Source organism: Eriocheir sinensis, chromosome 49, assembly GCF_024679095.1.
Source record: "Eriocheir sinensis breed Jianghai 21 chromosome 49, ASM2467909v1, whole genome shotgun sequence".
Taxonomy (NCBI): Eukaryota; Metazoa; Arthropoda; class Malacostraca; order Decapoda; family Varunidae; genus Eriocheir; species Eriocheir sinensis.
Window position 1 is genome coordinate 4170956 of NC_066557.1, and position 16348 is coordinate 4187303.

Consider the following 16348-nt stretch of genomic DNA (forward strand, 5'->3'; position numbering starts at 1 on the left):
TCCCTCTTCCCCTCTGTCAGTCCTGCACGTCCTTCGCCTCTCTCCTCCGTCCCCTCGCCCTCCTGCTGGTGGTGATTCAGCCCCAGGGTCATGGTGAGCAGCCCCACGTTCAGCAGCAGCAGGTCACACAGCCAGAAGGGGACGCCGAGCCACCTCAGCACCATGTTGAGGTAGGAGGCGAAGGAAAAGAGTAGATTCGGGTCCATGCTGACAACTACAAATGAAGTGGAAAGAATGAATGGGAAAACGAAGAAAAGACAGAGTATATTAGTTCAAGGATGAGCTATAAGAAAAGCTGGAGAGAAGATCGACGAAACCTATCAGCAGAAGGTGATAAGAGAAGAGAGAAAAGCATAGATTCGGGTCCATGCTGGTACTACCTTCACTTTGCCGGCGTCGCAGGGGCGCCGATAAGGAGGGAAAAAGGAGAAGGATTCTAGGGCCCCATGAATGAGAGGGGCCCAACAGGAACAGTATGGGCCGTATTTTAAAACACCATCGCTTTTCGCATCAACTATTTCTAAAGGTCAAAGAGGGGATCAATCTGTTTTTCATGAGTGTTTTTTTAAGGTTCATGGCACAGAAGAAGGGTCACACTACCACCAGGGTCATAAAACTACCCCTGGAAAGGCCAACAGCTCCTATGAAAGCCATGTCAAATATGTGAACTTGGGCGGCAAAATGTTTTAAAATACGACCCGTAGTACGCTTACGCCAGGTTTGGGATCTCGGGCTCTCGGTTGATCTATAAGTTGGGCAGATTAGTGAGGACAAAATCTCTCCTGTGTGCCAACCACTGCATGATCTTAAAGTATTCTAATGATCTTACTCCTGATTTTGAAAATGAAGTAAGACACCAAAACAGTGTATATGCTTCCAACTTCCCCCTAACCTTGAACTCCTGAATGCAATTTATAAGCTGCAGCTGCAAAGCATCTTTGGAGAAGTGTGCATCGCTTTGCGTATATTTTGCACACTGCGATCGCTGGTGGTGAGAGAGCAAAACTGATAAGAAATTACTTGAGGTCCACAATATGTCGGACTTCAAAGACTGATGAGTGATATTGCTCGGCGTTGGGCTTTTGGTGAGAAAGGTTAAGCAAGGGCCAGTGAAAATGGGGTTACAAGAGGAAGCTTGACTCAGCAACGTTTTATCTTTGCCATTCTTTGACATATTAATTAAGTTCTACTTAAGCTAGTGTGATGCAGAATTTTATCAGGGAGATGATGGTGATCTCAGTTTTTTTTAAATGAATGTTGGGGTCAGGAAACAGGATGGGAGTGAGGTGTGTGAAGTCGTCGGTTTTGGATGAACCGGGCACACCCATGCACGCCCCCAGGCCGGTGTGGCGAGATATTAATCGGTCACAATATCTCGCCACACCGGCTTCACTGAAGGGCCTTGGCGAGCACTATATTCTGTAAGTCTATGGACAACGGGGCGAGCTGCACGGCGTTGGGGCTGATTGATTGATTGATAGTTTATTGTTGCAAGTAAAACAAGTATGGGGACAAAAAGGAAACAGAGAGAAGGATGGTAAAGTTGGCAAAAGTGTTCCTCGCGCAGTGCTGGGACAAAAGGGCACAAATGTCTGAATAAGTGAAGATAAGTGACTCTATATCAGTTTAGAAAATTATGTAACACTGAAAAGGAAGGTGTGTGAATAAGAAGAAAGGAGGAACGAGAGGAGGAGGACCTAAGAAGCGATACAAAGCGTTACAGGTCAAAAGAAGAAGAAGGAGAAATCTCGTCCCCTGTGACATCAAGATCAAGACCACCGAAGTAAACAGGCGGCGGCTGAGGCTCCGTGGCCTGAAAACCCTACTGTGACCTTAAAACACTGAAGACGACGACTCCAGCAGCCCTCAGAGACCTTTAGGTATTCATTTAACTTTGAAAAGCCATTTAACATTCTTTACTATGGCTGCCAGATGTCTGTGAGTAAGGGATGCTGTGTTGTAGTCAGACCCGCCTTTGAAGTCCGTTTTGGCGGGGCCTGCTCAGGGACCCCAAACCTGCTGACCTTAATTATCGGGGCGAGGGCAGCCGTCGCATGGTAAACATTTTTTTTTTTATCCCCGTCTGTGGATCACACACGGGGAGGCGGGGTGGCTGCCGTGGCGGGGAGGAGGAGTTTATTCAATTGATTGCTATTATTTTAAAAAGGGCACACATTCATAGCACTCTATAGCCTTATTTAATGTTTACAGAATATTTAATATATAATTTCAAATAATAACTAGCTATTATAAGAGAGGGTGATGCGGCAGGGCTGTGGAGAGGCTCGGGGGCACCACTCAGGCGGACTTCATATATGTGTTGGACTGTAGGTGGTAAGCAGCATCCTTTACATCCAGGCATCCAGGCATAATGGGGAACATTATTCTTTACTGAGACACCCAGATGCTTGTCAATAAAGGATGCTGTATTGGTGTCATCAGTAAATGTTTAGTTTGGCTCCACCACCTCAAAATTCCATATATGCCCTCTCATAATGATTAACGGGCAAAGTTACAGGTCCCTTAACCACAACATGAAGGCACACAGTGTTGAAAAGTAAGGATAATATATAGGAGGCCTTTGCATATCACCACACTTATTAATTATATTTAGCCAAAATCTTGGCTTAGTGTATAGTGTTGTGTCTATTCATGTCTGAAAACCTGTTACGGTGAAAATAATTTCCATGATCAAAATCACACACACACACGAGATTAATAGTTAGTGTTTATACTAACCTTAAAACCTCTTGGGAAATATAGGAAAGATTGTTTTCATATAAACAAGTGTTTTAGATATCTGCTTTGGTGCAGCGGAGCAGCCGTCAAAGCCACCCAAAGCAGTGGCTCACCATTGTTAAACTAGCCCAAGGAGTGTTCACACCACTAACAGTGGGGGGCAAACTCTCTTCAAGGTACTAAGACAGATGAGTATACAGTAGATCGGCACGGATCTGATCCGCTATTGTTTACGCCAGGGTTGGCAAAGTGAAGTTGGCAACCGTGCAGTATTGCCAGTTAGAGAGTAACTTTAGGGATGACTGCATACCACCACATAGTTATTATATACATATTTTGCTTAAATCTTGGCTTAGTGTGTAGTGCTGCGTCTACTAATGTGCGGAAACCTGTTACTTTGATTGATAAAAATTGCACAATTTAATTTTCGATTAAAACAAAGGTGAATATATATGTAACCTCCAAACAGGGGCTTCTTCCCCTTCAACCCCACTGCATTTTCACTTTTCATCTCATTGGGCTACTCTGTTGCCTGCTGCTGCATGGGTTCCCTCACACACTATTTTCTACACCCTTTCCTATGGTTTTCCAGGAAGTGTAGCAGTTATTTCATATCCAACCTAACCTGATCTACCTAACTTAAATCCAACCTATCTTGCCATAGCCCATGGCAAGATGCACCACAAGCAGGTGTCAAATGTGAAGAAAACAGATTTAAACTGGTCAGACCACCCAATGAAAGGGGGCTATGGCCCCCCCTCTCAACCCCTATGAGCCAAAAATAATGCACAACTTAAACAAAATTTTGGAGCTATACACACCCATGCATCTCTACGTACTTTTGCAATAAAAATTGTCTTTATTTTTCTGAGAAAAAGGAAATCCACATTGCCAAGAAGCATTTATTTAAACTGGTGGGTCCAGCCCAACTTGGGTGGGGGGTCTGTGAGCGGTCTGATGTGATTGTCCACCATGAATTATGTGATGAATGGCATGAATTTCGTTGATCCTTCTGTTTCATGTTTCGCCAAGTGGTCACCCGCTGCACTGTGTCTCTGAGAGGGAAGAGGGAGGGAAGGCTGGACAGGTGCTGATGACCCCAGCAAGTGCTATTTGTTATTTTTAATCTGTAAATTCAATTATGCAACTTTTTTTTTATCAAAGTAACAGGTTTCTGGACATGAGTAGATGCAGAACTACACAGTAAGCCAATATTTTGACAAAAGAAATATAAGTAATAAGTGTGTGGTGGTATGCATAGTCCTCCTGTATAATATCCTTTAACCTTACCTAACTTCACTGTATGGAACTTAACTAAATCTAACTTAATCTAACCTGGCCTGTGCTCCATTGCCAAAATACTATAAATGGAAATAAATCCCTTGATATATCTCAACCCAGTTCACACTGTAAGAAATTAATATCTCATGAATGAGTGAGTTGCAACACCTAAGCAATACATTAGTTTGTTGCATGTGCTCATAGTACTTCATATAGCACAAAGGTGTCGTTTGCAGTGAGGCGGATGTACTTCAGGAATAATATAATTTTTTTTAACATTGGTCCTTCTAGCTCTTGACCCGAGTACTAATTCTCTCTCTCTCCCTCAGGATGACATGAAGTAATCGTCAAATGATTAGAGTGACAAGAAAGTGAAAATAAGATTGAAGAGACTGTTTGGTTAAGTTTAAAGGTGATTTAGGAAACACACACACACACACACACACACACACACACACACACTTCAATACACTCATAGGTTCATAAAACACTGTCATGGCTTCCTTATATAGAACATCTCGCTTTAAAATATGCAGTAGTCTCTTCTACATAAACTCACCTCCTAACACACTCTCCTCCTACTCTCAAGCATTCTCCTCCACCCACAAGTCACCCTCCCACTGTCATGCCTCACCCTCTTCCACCCATCACACACCCTTTTCTGCTTACCCACCAACCTGCTCCACATCTATATATAGCCCTCACAATGCCTCTTCTGTCTTCCTCATCCACTACTTATCCACACTCACCCACAAGAAGCAGTTTTCCACCCACACATCCTCACACACCCACCACACACCCTCGCCCACTCACTGCACACCCTCACCCGGCCAATACACACTCTTATCTCTACCGCCCCATTACACCACGTCTGGCAGTGTTTACGTCCACTACCCCTACTGCCGCCAACGCTGCTCCTACTGTAATTTTGTCAAGTTCGTTCCGCGCCCAAACACACCTTGGAGTCTGGGGGTTACTGTGCTGGAAGATGCCCTGGTGAGTAGGTGTTCATGTGTGTGTGTTTATTTATTTATTTATTTATTTATTTGTTTACTCATCTTGTCCTGTTTCCATGTCTGCTTTCGTCTGACTTTGCTTTGACTTCATGGATATTCTTGTTCCAGTTATTATCTTGACTTCTCCAAACTTTCACTCATTACTTTATTGTGAAAGCCAAACTTCTTTACATCTTTTATGCATCTTGTGTTCCTCATGTTATGTTCCTGTCCCTTTTGTCCCTCCTCTGTCCCTTATCAGTAAGTCTTTCCTGTTTACATGATTCAGGCACTCTGTGAATTTGAATGTCATGATTAGGTTACCTCTCTCTTTTTCTTGTGTGTGTGTGTATTTGCCTATTTGTAGTCTACTGGGCTTGAGCTAAGCTCTAACAGTCCCGTCTCCATATCTACAGTTATCCAGCCTTTCCTTCATTTGTTGGACACTGTTCACCTCCACTACCTCTTCCCGCAAGCTGTTTATTAAATTCTTCCTATGTCCTCTCAGCCCCTGCATTCTCGCAGTTAAGCTCAGTCCTATCAAACTTATTTACCAGCTTATACAGCGTGATCAGATCTCTCTCCCTTCTTTGTTCCAGTGTCGTCAAGTCCATCTCCTTCAATCTGTCTTCATATTTCATATTCGAGAGTTCTGAGACCATTTTAGTTGCAATTGTGTGTGTGTGTGTGTGTTACTAGTAGTATTAGGTTACTATGTTATCATTATTTTTGGAAGTTAAGTGTTTTCATAGGTGCCTTAGTGCAAGTGTGAGGTGATGTTGTGATATATTTACATCTAATTTATACATTTATTGATTGATTAATTGATGGATTCAGAATTGCCTGTGTTTCTTCGTTGGCTCTGTTAGCGTTAATTGCTTTGTCTTTATTTTCATCTTAGGAGCTTCTTATTTATCTTTATCATGGTATTAATTTATATATCCTGTATGCTCTGCCTTTGTTTAATGAAAAAAGATTAAGATTGAGGCCTCACTTTCATTTAAATTATTACCGATAGGAAGAGAAACAGACAGACAGAAAACTATCCATTCATTCAGTCATCCATCCACCTGTCCATTCATCCATCCATCCTTCCACCTGCCTGTTTGTTCATCGATCCATCTGCCTATTCATCCATCTGTTTGTCCATCTATTATGTCCACCATCCATTCATCTTATCTGTCCATCTATCCATTCATCTATCTGTCTGTCTGCTCAGCCATCCATCCTTACATCTCTCCATCCATCCATATATACCTCTTATCAATTTACCCATCTGTCCATTCATTGATCCATCCATCCATTCATCCATAACCATTGTCGGTGGCTGAGTGGTCAGTGTGTGAGAATGATGTCCCGCTCGCCGCTACAAGCTGACAGTTATCAGTCATCACCAAGTGCCCTAAGACTACCCACTGTCTGTCGTGATGACCACCAATCGTCTGGACTCAAGGTAAAGTCTCTAAAGAGGATCAAGAGGAGCTCTGGGGGGCATTATGAGCCAAGCATGATGGTGCCACTATAAAACACTTGCAAGCACCACTAACAGGCTGGGGTTGACCAAAAAGGCCCCACCTAGAAAAATCCATCATTTCACCCATCTGTCCATTCATTCATCCTAAGTGTCCATCCAATTAACCATTCATCCACTGATCTCTCCCGGTCCTCAGTCTAAATGAAAACAAGGCCAGAATCGTAATAATTTTTCATTACATAACAAAGGCAATGGATAAAAAGAATATATAAATTGACACTACGATAAGGAGAAAAAGAAGCTCCCTTGATGAAAATAAAGACAAAAGAATTTATACTAACAGGACCAATGAAGAAACACAAGCAATCCACTCACCCGTCCATCCGTCACCCTCCCGTCTCATCCTGCAGGCGGGTGAGGTGCGGCATTCCCTCCGGCATTCCCACATCACCCGGGTGCCGTCGGTCTTCTTTGGGGGCGGCACTCCCTCCCTGGCCCGGCCCAACATGGTGGAGGTTAGTGCCGGGAAGGGCCAGACTCATAACCCCCTCTTGTCCTGGCCTGCCCCCCCCCCCCTTTTTTTTTTTTCAATTACAATATTTTATTTTGTATTTTTCTGATATTTCTTTTTTTTTCCTCATTCTTTGTTTTAGTTGCTTTTCCTTATAACATATTTTTCCATATTTAATAATGCAAGAGTTAGGTATTGCTGTCATTTTCACATTTCATATTTGCTGTTTTTTCCTTAACAACTCTTTTTCCCCCTTTAGCTTATTTGCTTTAATTTTATCCATTTTAATAATTCAAGAAGTTAGGTTGTCATGCTTTCATTTTCTTTCAATTCAACCATATCATGCATTTTTGTTTTCTTTCTTAACCTTTTCGTGTACTGATGACAGCTGTGGCTGCCATTGGCCTCTGAGGCTCAGACATGCCAATGTTGACCAAAATTGTCATTGAAAGAAATATTTGAAAGAAAAAAAATTAAGGACTGACACAAGTTGGGTAGAGAGCCATTGTTTATCTTTTCTACAAGTGACCCAACTTATCACCTTTCTCCTCCTCTCCCTCCCACAGAAAGTGCTGCAGGCCATCCAGGTGTCAGGTCATCTGGGCGAGGAGGCAGAGGTCAGCCTGGAGGTCAACCCAACTGCCTTAGAGACCCACACGCTTGAGGGCTTTAGGGCAGCAGGGGTCAACAGAGTGTCCATTGGTGTGCAGGTATGTGTGGGTGTATGTGTATGTGTGTTTGTGGGTGTATTTACCCAGTTTTAGTTTACTGGATATAGGGCCGCTTTCACAGTTACTTTGTTTGTTTTGATTGTTACCAATGGCGGAGATCAACGCTATAGTTTTCCACATGAAACTAGCTTGTGGGGTAGTGGCGGCTGCAGAGGAAGAGAGAGGTGTTGAGAGTGTATGGCAAGGTGCGGGACTAGGCTAACCCCGCAGCCGCCACTACCCCATCGGCCAGTTTTACGTGGAAATGCTATACCGCGATCGCCGCCATTGGTAACGATCAAAACAAACAAAGTGACTGTGAAAGCGGCCCTTAGAACTTGCTGTTGTTGGGGCAGTTTTACAGTCCAATACAGCAAGTTTGTAAGCTCCTCAACCAAACACAAAATACGACGAAAATTCCTTGTATAGTGTTTGGCGTTGCTATAAAAAGGAGGAAATTTTACAAAACTATACAGGAAAGTTCATTAGTATCTGGTACTGAGTAGAAATAATGGACCGTTGTGGAGAAGACAGTTTGGTTGGGGCGCTTACAATGACCCTGTGTTGGACTGTCAAACTGGCCTGTTGTCTTGAGCCCATTGAAGAAACACCGCGTTATTCAACATTTCGATCTGTCAATATATCAAAATATCTTCCCTTTTTACTGTCGACTTGCAATTTCTGCCATTTCAACATTGGTTTTCAAATTCCTTGCCAGATATTAATATACTGCGTGCCATTCGTCTGCTTGCATACCAATTAGTGCTGCTGGTAGCTAGTTATGTGGAAGGTTCTGCCTCACACACACTCTCTGCCCTGCTGATTTCACCACGAGGGCCTTTACTACTCCTGCTGTTACTCCTAGCAAATGATGCCCAGTGCTCACCAGCCTGTTATCAAGAGTGGAAGTTATTCAAAGGTGCTCTTTTGTCTTTGGTTGGAGCAGTGTCTGGTGGGTTTTTTTTGTTGCTGTTTTTGTTTTATGCCCTTGAGCTGCTTCCTTTACTTAGAAAAAATATGGTAGCTGGTAATGGACACCAAAGCAGCAAGATTTGAAGTAGAATGGTAAGGACAAGCAATTAGCCTCTACCAGCATGAGCCCAAGCACTTTACAGCTTACCAAGGCACGAGACTCATGGGTGGTTAAGATGAAAAATATTCTGGTGGCGCGGATTGAAGACAAAACGTAGCCAAATAGGTATTCAAAGACGCTTCCACTTCTCACATCAACAATTTCCAAAGGCCAAAAAGGAAATAAGTCAAGTTCTGATGAGTTTCTTTAGGTTCATGGTACAGCAGAAGGGTCAAATTACCACCATGGTCACAAAACTACCCCTGGAAATGCTCATAACTCCTATGAAAGCCTTGTCAAATGTGTGCACTTGGGCACCAAAATGTTTAAAAATTAGGAGAAAGGACATCAATGCATTATACACATGTCTGACTGTACTCTCCTTAACTTTCCCTCTGCAGAGCTTTGACGCAGCCACACTGAGTCTCCTGAACCGGGACCACAGCGCGGGTGAGGCTCGGAGGTGTGTGGAGGCAGCCCAGCGCCTCTTCCCAGGGAGGGTGTCTCTGGATCTCATGTTTGGGCTGCCTGACCAGAGTGTGGAGAGGTGAGGGGGGGTGAGCCAACACCAGCTGAAGTGAATGGATCATAGTGAGGCAGTAAATGGAGCATTACAACAGGAACATAGAGCAAAGACAAGAATTTCTAGCATTGCCAACAAATATGTGGTACATAAATAACATAATCAATATTTTCAAACCATGCACACTAGAAATACCGCATTGTTTGGCACTCATGACTGCCACTGACACTCTCTTTGTTTCCCAGGTGGAGGAGGGAGGTGGAGGAGGCAGTGGGCCTCTGTGGCAACCATCTGTCTTTGTACCAGCTGACTCTTGAGCGGGGAACAGCTCTGTGGCACCAAGTGAAGGCTGGTGAGTGTGTGCGTGTGTGAATCTTTTTACACAATTTTTTCTTATTTTTATTTCACTATGTGAATTTCTTTTCTTTAATTGATTTTATTATATTTTGTTTCAATTACAATTGCAGAAAAATGCTCTAAATAGTTTGATGCTCTTAAATGATTAATTCTGCATTACTTCTGAATGACTAGGAATGTATCCTCTTTGAACACATGTTGTAATGATATCAGTATACAGTGAATAACTTTGAGAACAATTAATAAGGGCCATAACCAAATCATATAACAAGTGGTATTTGTGCATATATTTATGTGTGTATGTATGTATGTATTCATGCTTTTTTGCAGGCGAGGTGAGGTTGCCAGGGCCAGACGAGATGGCTGACCTGTATGAGGTGGCAGTGCAGGTGTTGAGTGAGGCTGGACTACACAGGTATGCAGCACACTTACCTGGTCTGATTAGTGTTGGTGTGGGAAGACACAGAAGGAGTAGGATAGGCAGAAATTAACATGGGAAGAGGGAAAGCAGGGTGTGCAATGTTAGTCTCCCCAGGAGTATGGACAGGGGTGGATGGCCATGGGTGGTGTGGATCAGGGGTAGTGTATGTAGTGTAAAGTTTGTGGCATATGGTATAGCTGTGCATGGCATCAGCTTCATCTCCATCACCTCAGCCCTTGAGCCTGTGGTAAGATCTTGCTACCCCATAACACAGAACCAGTGTGACATCTTGATTATGATACCACAGTTTACCTTCCCCAGGTTTCCCCAGGTACCCATTCATCAACTAGTCTTAAAGGGAGGATGAATAGCTGAGTAGTCTGGGAGAGGGTGTTGGCAGGGCCGGCCCTAGCAGGTGTGGGGCCCAATGCAAAAATCCATCTTGCTGCCATTTAGTGCAGTCAAACAAAAACAAAACAATACAAACTGAGGTACATAAATGAGAAATGTTACCAATGTAGTTGTCACAGTTTTGATGAAAAATGCTAATTTTATAGGAATATCTTATGTGACTTGGCAAATGCAAAGCATTTATCAGCTGACTGAAGTCCAATTGACCTGCAACTTTATTTTCAATAGAGAGGATAGCAAGACCATTCAACCTCTCTTGTGACATAGTTGATCTTAAGTAGTTCTTGATCAATTTTAACTTTGAGAAACTTCTTTCTCCAGAGGCCACATGCAGTGACAGGAATTGTTAGAATTCTCAGGGCAGTCCAAAAATTTGGAAAGTCAACTGAGCTTTTCATGTCATACAGGAAACCAAGAACTTTCACAGGTTCAGAAATTGTGTCAGGAGGAAGGAATGCTTTCAAAGAGTCCATCTCCTCAGCAAGCATATCATCTATTCTCTCCTCTCCTCCCCTCCTTTCTTCCCTTCTCATCCCCTCCTCCCATTCCTCCCTTCTCATCCCTCCTCACCTCCCCTTCCCTCGCTGAAGAGCAAGTGTTACAGACCTAATAACGTATGAGTGACGTCATCTCCACGTGGCCCGATGCAGTTGCATCGATTGCATTTGCCCTGGGTGTTGGAGATAGATAGACAGACATTTACTTCCTAGGCAAAATCAATCGTTTCTCTCTGTTACCCGTAAATAAATCTCTCTCCCCCACCAAATAAAAAGACCTCCCTTTGTGACAGGTACGAGCTGTCAGACTTTGTGTAGGCTGGGACAGGGTGTTGGAGATATAGATAGACAGACATTTACATTCATTTATATTTGTCCATTACAAGTAAATAAATCACCTACTCTCTCCCCTACTAAATAAAAAGACCTCCTCCCACTGTGACAGGTACAAGGTGTCAAACTTTGCATAGGCTGGGAAAGGGTGTTAGGAGATACAGATAGAGTGACATTTACATTCATTTGTTTCTCTCCGGTACAGGTAAATTAATCACTCTCTCTCTCTCCCCTATCAAATAAAAAAAAGTCTCCTTCCATGACAGGTACGAGGTGTCAAACTTTGCGCATCATCCCCAAGCCGAGAGTGTGCACAATAAGGGGTACTGGCAGGGGCAGCAGTACCTCGGTGCCGGCCCTGGCGCTCACAGCAGGGTGGTGCCACGGTTCCCAGACAACATACAAGAACCAGAAGACAAGTCACACATCAACACCACGCCCCAAGAGGTGATCCGAGAGGCAAGAGTCAACGCCGCTGACCCTGCTAGCTGGCTACATGAGACTCAAACGAAGGGAAACGGCACCCGCAAGAAAGAGTGCCAGACTAGACTTGAGGTAGCGGCAGAATATCTCGCCTCAGGGTTACGGACGAGGGAAGGAGTGACGGAGGGCCAGTGGGGTGTCTTCATGCCACAGGCACCCTTGGCGGAGGTGTTTGGGGGTGAGCTGGGGTGGCTGGAGGATGCTAGCCTGGTGTGTTTATCCCCCAAGGGCCTGAGGGCTACAGAGAAGGGACTGGGTGTACTGGATGCCTTCCTCCCCCACTTGTATAACATCCTCCATCAACACCTTACTTGATGTCCTTCTGAGAGGTAAACCAAGATGTTGTGTAGCCAGAATTACTTTGCTTGATTCCTTGATTCTGAGTTAAACTAAGATATGAACCCAAGATTATTTCACTTGATTCCCTTCTGACAGATAAACCAAGATATCATGAAGCCAAGATAACATCACTTAACCTCTAGAGAGTTAAAACAATATCATGAAGCCAAGATAACTTCACTTCTGAGAGTTTAACCCCCATGGCGTCGGAACATTTCCCACCCGTGACCCCCCCCAGCGCGTCTTTTTTTTTTTTTTTTTTTTTTCTCCCATTATGCAGCTGAAAAAACAATATCATGAAGCCAAGATAACTTCACTTCTGAGAGTTTAACCAATGTTATAAACCCAAGATAACTTTACTTGATTCCCTTCAGACTGATAAACCAAGATGTCACAAACCCAAGACATCTGCTGACTGTGTATCTGATTCGCTCCACACTTTTCAGGTACAAGACCAGGTGATTAATCAATAGCTAGAGACAACAAGACCCCTACTACCTTCCCTCACCTCCTGGAATGCATAAGGCCAGGAGTGAGAGCTGTGGTTGCCATCACTCTACTTTTTTTTGAGAGGGTCCGAAGATGCTGGTCTGTGTTGCCTGTGGTCTTCTGTTGGCAGCCCTCCACTCTGCTTGGTCCTTAGCCGCTGCAGGATCCTGTATTGGGGTAACTTTTAAGCTTTTGTTTCCTTTCTCTCCTTCCTTCCTCTCAGCTTTTTGTTCTTTCTATCTTTTTCTTCATTTGTCCCTTCTATTCTTCCTTCCCTTCGATTCCTCCTCCTCTTTCTGTCTTTTACTTCCATTCTCTTTTATCTCTTTCCATATTGCTTTACCAGTCTTTCCTTCACATTTCTTTTCTTTCTCTTTCTAACTTTCCTTCTTTCTTGAATTTTTTTCCTTCCCTTTTCACTCCTTCCCCTGCACTATGGAAGCAAGACCCATCACTTCTCTTTTTGAATCTTTATTAACGTAAAAACAATCATACAGACATAAGATGAGGTTACAGCATATGTTTATTTATAATTTATCCTTCACAAGTAGGTAGGTAGGTAGTAGTGGTAGGAGGAGAGGTACAGGGGGGAGGGAGACATACAGCTGTTCATGATATAAAACTTTGACTCGGCCACTTAATAACATCACATGAGATACACTTGGGATCCAGATGTGCTGTGTGTGTGTGTGTGTGTGTGGTGCTGAGGACGCTAAACATGGCTCATCGCACGCCACATGACAACACAGCACCCTGGTCTATCACTATATTTATGCCCCAAGGCTCCTGTAGTAGTATAGTTTGAAAGCTACATAATACAATATGGTGTTGGCTGTTGTGGTGGTGGTAGTGATGAGGAGAGCATTGTATTCATAAATCTAACCAACGGCATCAATTCTCATACCCTAGAGGAAAGAATCATGCTGGGAAATGTATCTTTCATCTTGGTAATGTCATTGTAATCTCTTTTGTGTTGTCACAATACACTTCTGTGGAATAATGGCAGCAGTAATAATATCACCTGGCATGCATGATGATGATTTGGATGCGTAGAATCATTGCCGTGGGTTGAGAACTGACAATAGCACGTGAGGAGTTTCAGATCAACAAACTGACTAATTGACATGATGTTATGGAGATGAATGTGTAGAATCAGCACTGGAATGAAGAACTGATAGCAACATTAATTTTCTAGTACTGACTGACTGATGATTTCTTGTGAACATGACTGTGTAAAATCAGCACTGGAATGAAGAACTAATAGCAACATTAATTTTCTAGTACTGACTGACTGACTGATGAACTATGAACATGTGTAGATTCAGCACTGGGATGAAGAACTGACAGCACATATCTAGAACTGACTGACTGACTCCTGCCCGCCCGCCCAGCCCCACTCCTGCCGGGTAGAGCGTTAATCTCTATATTGTCGCATTACCTAAGAGTTTGTGTTCTAGCGTGGCCAGTCTGACTCTCAAACAATGCCACACAGTACAAAACCATACGAATGGCTGAACAGACAAATGAACCAACCTAACGTGTTCTTGTTTGAGTGGTGCAGACGACCCTGAAGCGTAATATTATTGTGACCTCGGTGAGTGGGGCGGGGCGGGAAAGGGTGATGACCTTACGTAGCAAAAAATGTAAACTAATACAAAATTGCCCGATGTACACTAAAGAAATGAGGGAAAGGAAGCCAGTCATGCATGCGGGTTTCCTTCCTTTCTCTCAACATAACCTTTTAACTGTCAGTCTAATGAATTACACTGTGACTGATGGCGGGATAAAATAAGTAGCTTTCTTAGTACATTAAAACAGACATTCTCCAATGCTTCTTTGTTTAATGGGGCTTAAAAATAATCTCTAATTATCGTTCTAATAAATTACGTTGTGACTGATGACAGGAAATAAAAGTATAGCTGTCTTACTACATTAAAAGTCGTTCTCCTCCTTCAATGCCTCTTTCTATGCATACTTAAAACACAAGAAAAAAAAGGAGAGGGGGAGGGGGACATGCGTGTAGATACGTAAGGTTATGTCATGTATGTACAGTTATACGGTATAGAAAATATTGGGAGGACTGCTGCTGGTTATGTTAATAATGAACACCTCCCTAGCAACATAACACAACAGCATCATTCATCACGGGACAACCACATGCTGCAACACACACTAGGCTCCCCAGTTAAATATTTACATCACTTTGAAAGGGAGTGTGAGGGTCCTGCAGCCCCTCTTTGGCATACATTCAGTGAGCCAGTTGCTGCATTTGTTTTACATTTATTTCTGTACCGACAAGTGTGGCTGGTGAGGAAACTGATGCAGGAGGGTGAAAACCTTGAGTGGTCACCCATCGCTGGGTATGTGCTGCTAACCCCAAGCTGGGACACTCTTTAGGGCGTGTGTGTGTCCCTGGAATGTGTAGCATTTGTTTATCTTAAGGTATATTTGTCTGTTTGTTTGCTCCATGCCAACCAGTAATCATTTAAGGGGAGCAACCACTCCTTTTCCTTCCCTTCAGTATTTTTATTAGGAAAGAAAAGGGACTCAAAAACTGAGCTGTAAAAATCAGTATAAAGAATATTTACCAATCTCTATATCAACAAATGTTCACTTTTATTCCTCAGCTCAGTGTTGTAGAGCAGTATTTTTCCTGATATGAATACTAAATGAAATGATGCAGACAAACAGGCAAATATACCCAATCTTATAATATTTTGGGGCATGTTTGCATCAAGGTGAAAATGCAGCATGAACCCAAGGCTGTGATTGGCTACTGCATCACCTCCCTGCATTATCATTGGCTATTTGGGAGAGTGTTGTGTCCTGTGATTGGCTAATATTGTGAGCCAGAGATACAGCATTAAGGGGGTGGGGGGATTAGGGCGTGTGGGATTAGAACAGCTAACTATAATCTCTTAAATAAAATCTCACTTTGCTTTGTAACAATATGAGCAGGATGGGGGAGGGGGAGGGGGAGGGGTTAGGGGAAGAGAGGAATGTCAGGGTTTTTTAAATGTGAGGTTTGGGGGCTGTAGCTTAAGAGGCGGTGGTCAGCAGGTAACCACACAGTCAGAAACATCAGCGTCAGCAGTGGCAGCTGAAGCAAGGGAAGGGGATGGCATGGGGGGTAATGGGAAAAGGGAAGGGGTAGGCCAGGCTAGCATCACTCTGCTCTCTGCTCCCCTTACTTCCCCTCCTGAGGTAAGGGAATGGGATGGCAAGGGGGAGAGGGAAGGGCCCCTGTGCCTTCCCTTCCTCTCTGAAGCACGAGCAGCTTCCAGAAAGACTTAAAACATGTCCTAGAGTACAATAGTTTGATATCACTTGCAGGGACCAGCAGCGGCTTGGCGGCTCAGTAACAGCGGCAGCGGCGGCCCTGCGGCATCACAGCGACAGCCACCACTACTCAGACTCCGAGGCAGCCTCCAATGACGCCCGCTTAGTTATGACCGGCGCCTGGCGGGCGGCGGCAGCTCTGGTGGCGGATCCAGTGGTGCGGCGGCCTTGGGAGTCCTGGCGGCGGCGAGTGGAGGAGGTCCTGGCCTTGGGGCGCACCGAATGGCTGCCGCTGCCGCCAGCCACGGAGGCCAGGGAGGAGTGGGAGGAGGACTCACTGAGCTCCACATCCGTGTTGAGGGAGATTGTTGAGCCGAGACGCTGAGCTCGCGCCCACTCAGCACCGCGGCTCACCTCAGCGGCGTTAATCTGGG

The 16348-nt window shown here is 44.0% G+C and overlaps 2 protein-coding genes across 8 annotated transcripts in view; one reads left to right on the forward strand and one right to left on the reverse strand.

The window, feature by feature from the left end:
* The first annotated feature begins 1570 nt into the window (after positions 1-1570).
* LOC126981710 (radical S-adenosyl methionine domain-containing protein 1, mitochondrial-like) lies at positions 1571-13867 on the forward strand. Of its 3 annotated transcripts, XM_050833147.1 has the most exons (9): positions 1717-1880; positions 4350-5016; positions 6900-7004; positions 7567-7710; positions 9184-9329; positions 9551-9657; positions 9993-10077; positions 11591-12136; positions 12593-13867. In XM_050833147.1, the coding sequence occupies exons 2-8, from the start codon at positions 4516-4518 to the stop codon at positions 12120-12122; spliced, it is 1620 nt and encodes a 539-aa protein (XP_050689104.1). In that variant the 5' UTR covers positions 1717-1880; positions 4350-4515; the 3' UTR covers positions 12123-12136; positions 12593-13867. The 3 variants fall into 3 exon arrangements, with proteins under 3 accessions (XP_050689105.1, XP_050689104.1, XP_050689106.1); XM_050833148.1 differs by lacking the exon at positions 12593-13867 and having other exon boundaries at positions 1571-1880; positions 11591-12337; XM_050833149.1 differs by lacking the exon at positions 1717-1880 and having other exon boundaries at positions 4882-5016; positions 6833-7004.
* LOC126981709 (mucin-5AC-like) overlaps positions 13091-16348 on the reverse strand; it is a 29284-nt gene continuing 26026 nt past the window's right edge. For 4 of the 5 annotated variants that reach the window (XM_050833144.1, XM_050833141.1, XM_050833146.1 and 1 more), the window contains one exon: positions 16195-16343. Coding sequence is in view for 1 of the 5 variants with exons in the window: in XM_050833143.1 (XP_050689100.1) it covers positions 16041-16343 (303 nt within the window). In the remaining 4 variants the exon portion in view is untranslated. Of the gene's footprint in view, positions 16344-16348 lie in introns of all 5 variants that reach the window. The other variant, XM_050833143.1, reaches the window with a different exon arrangement.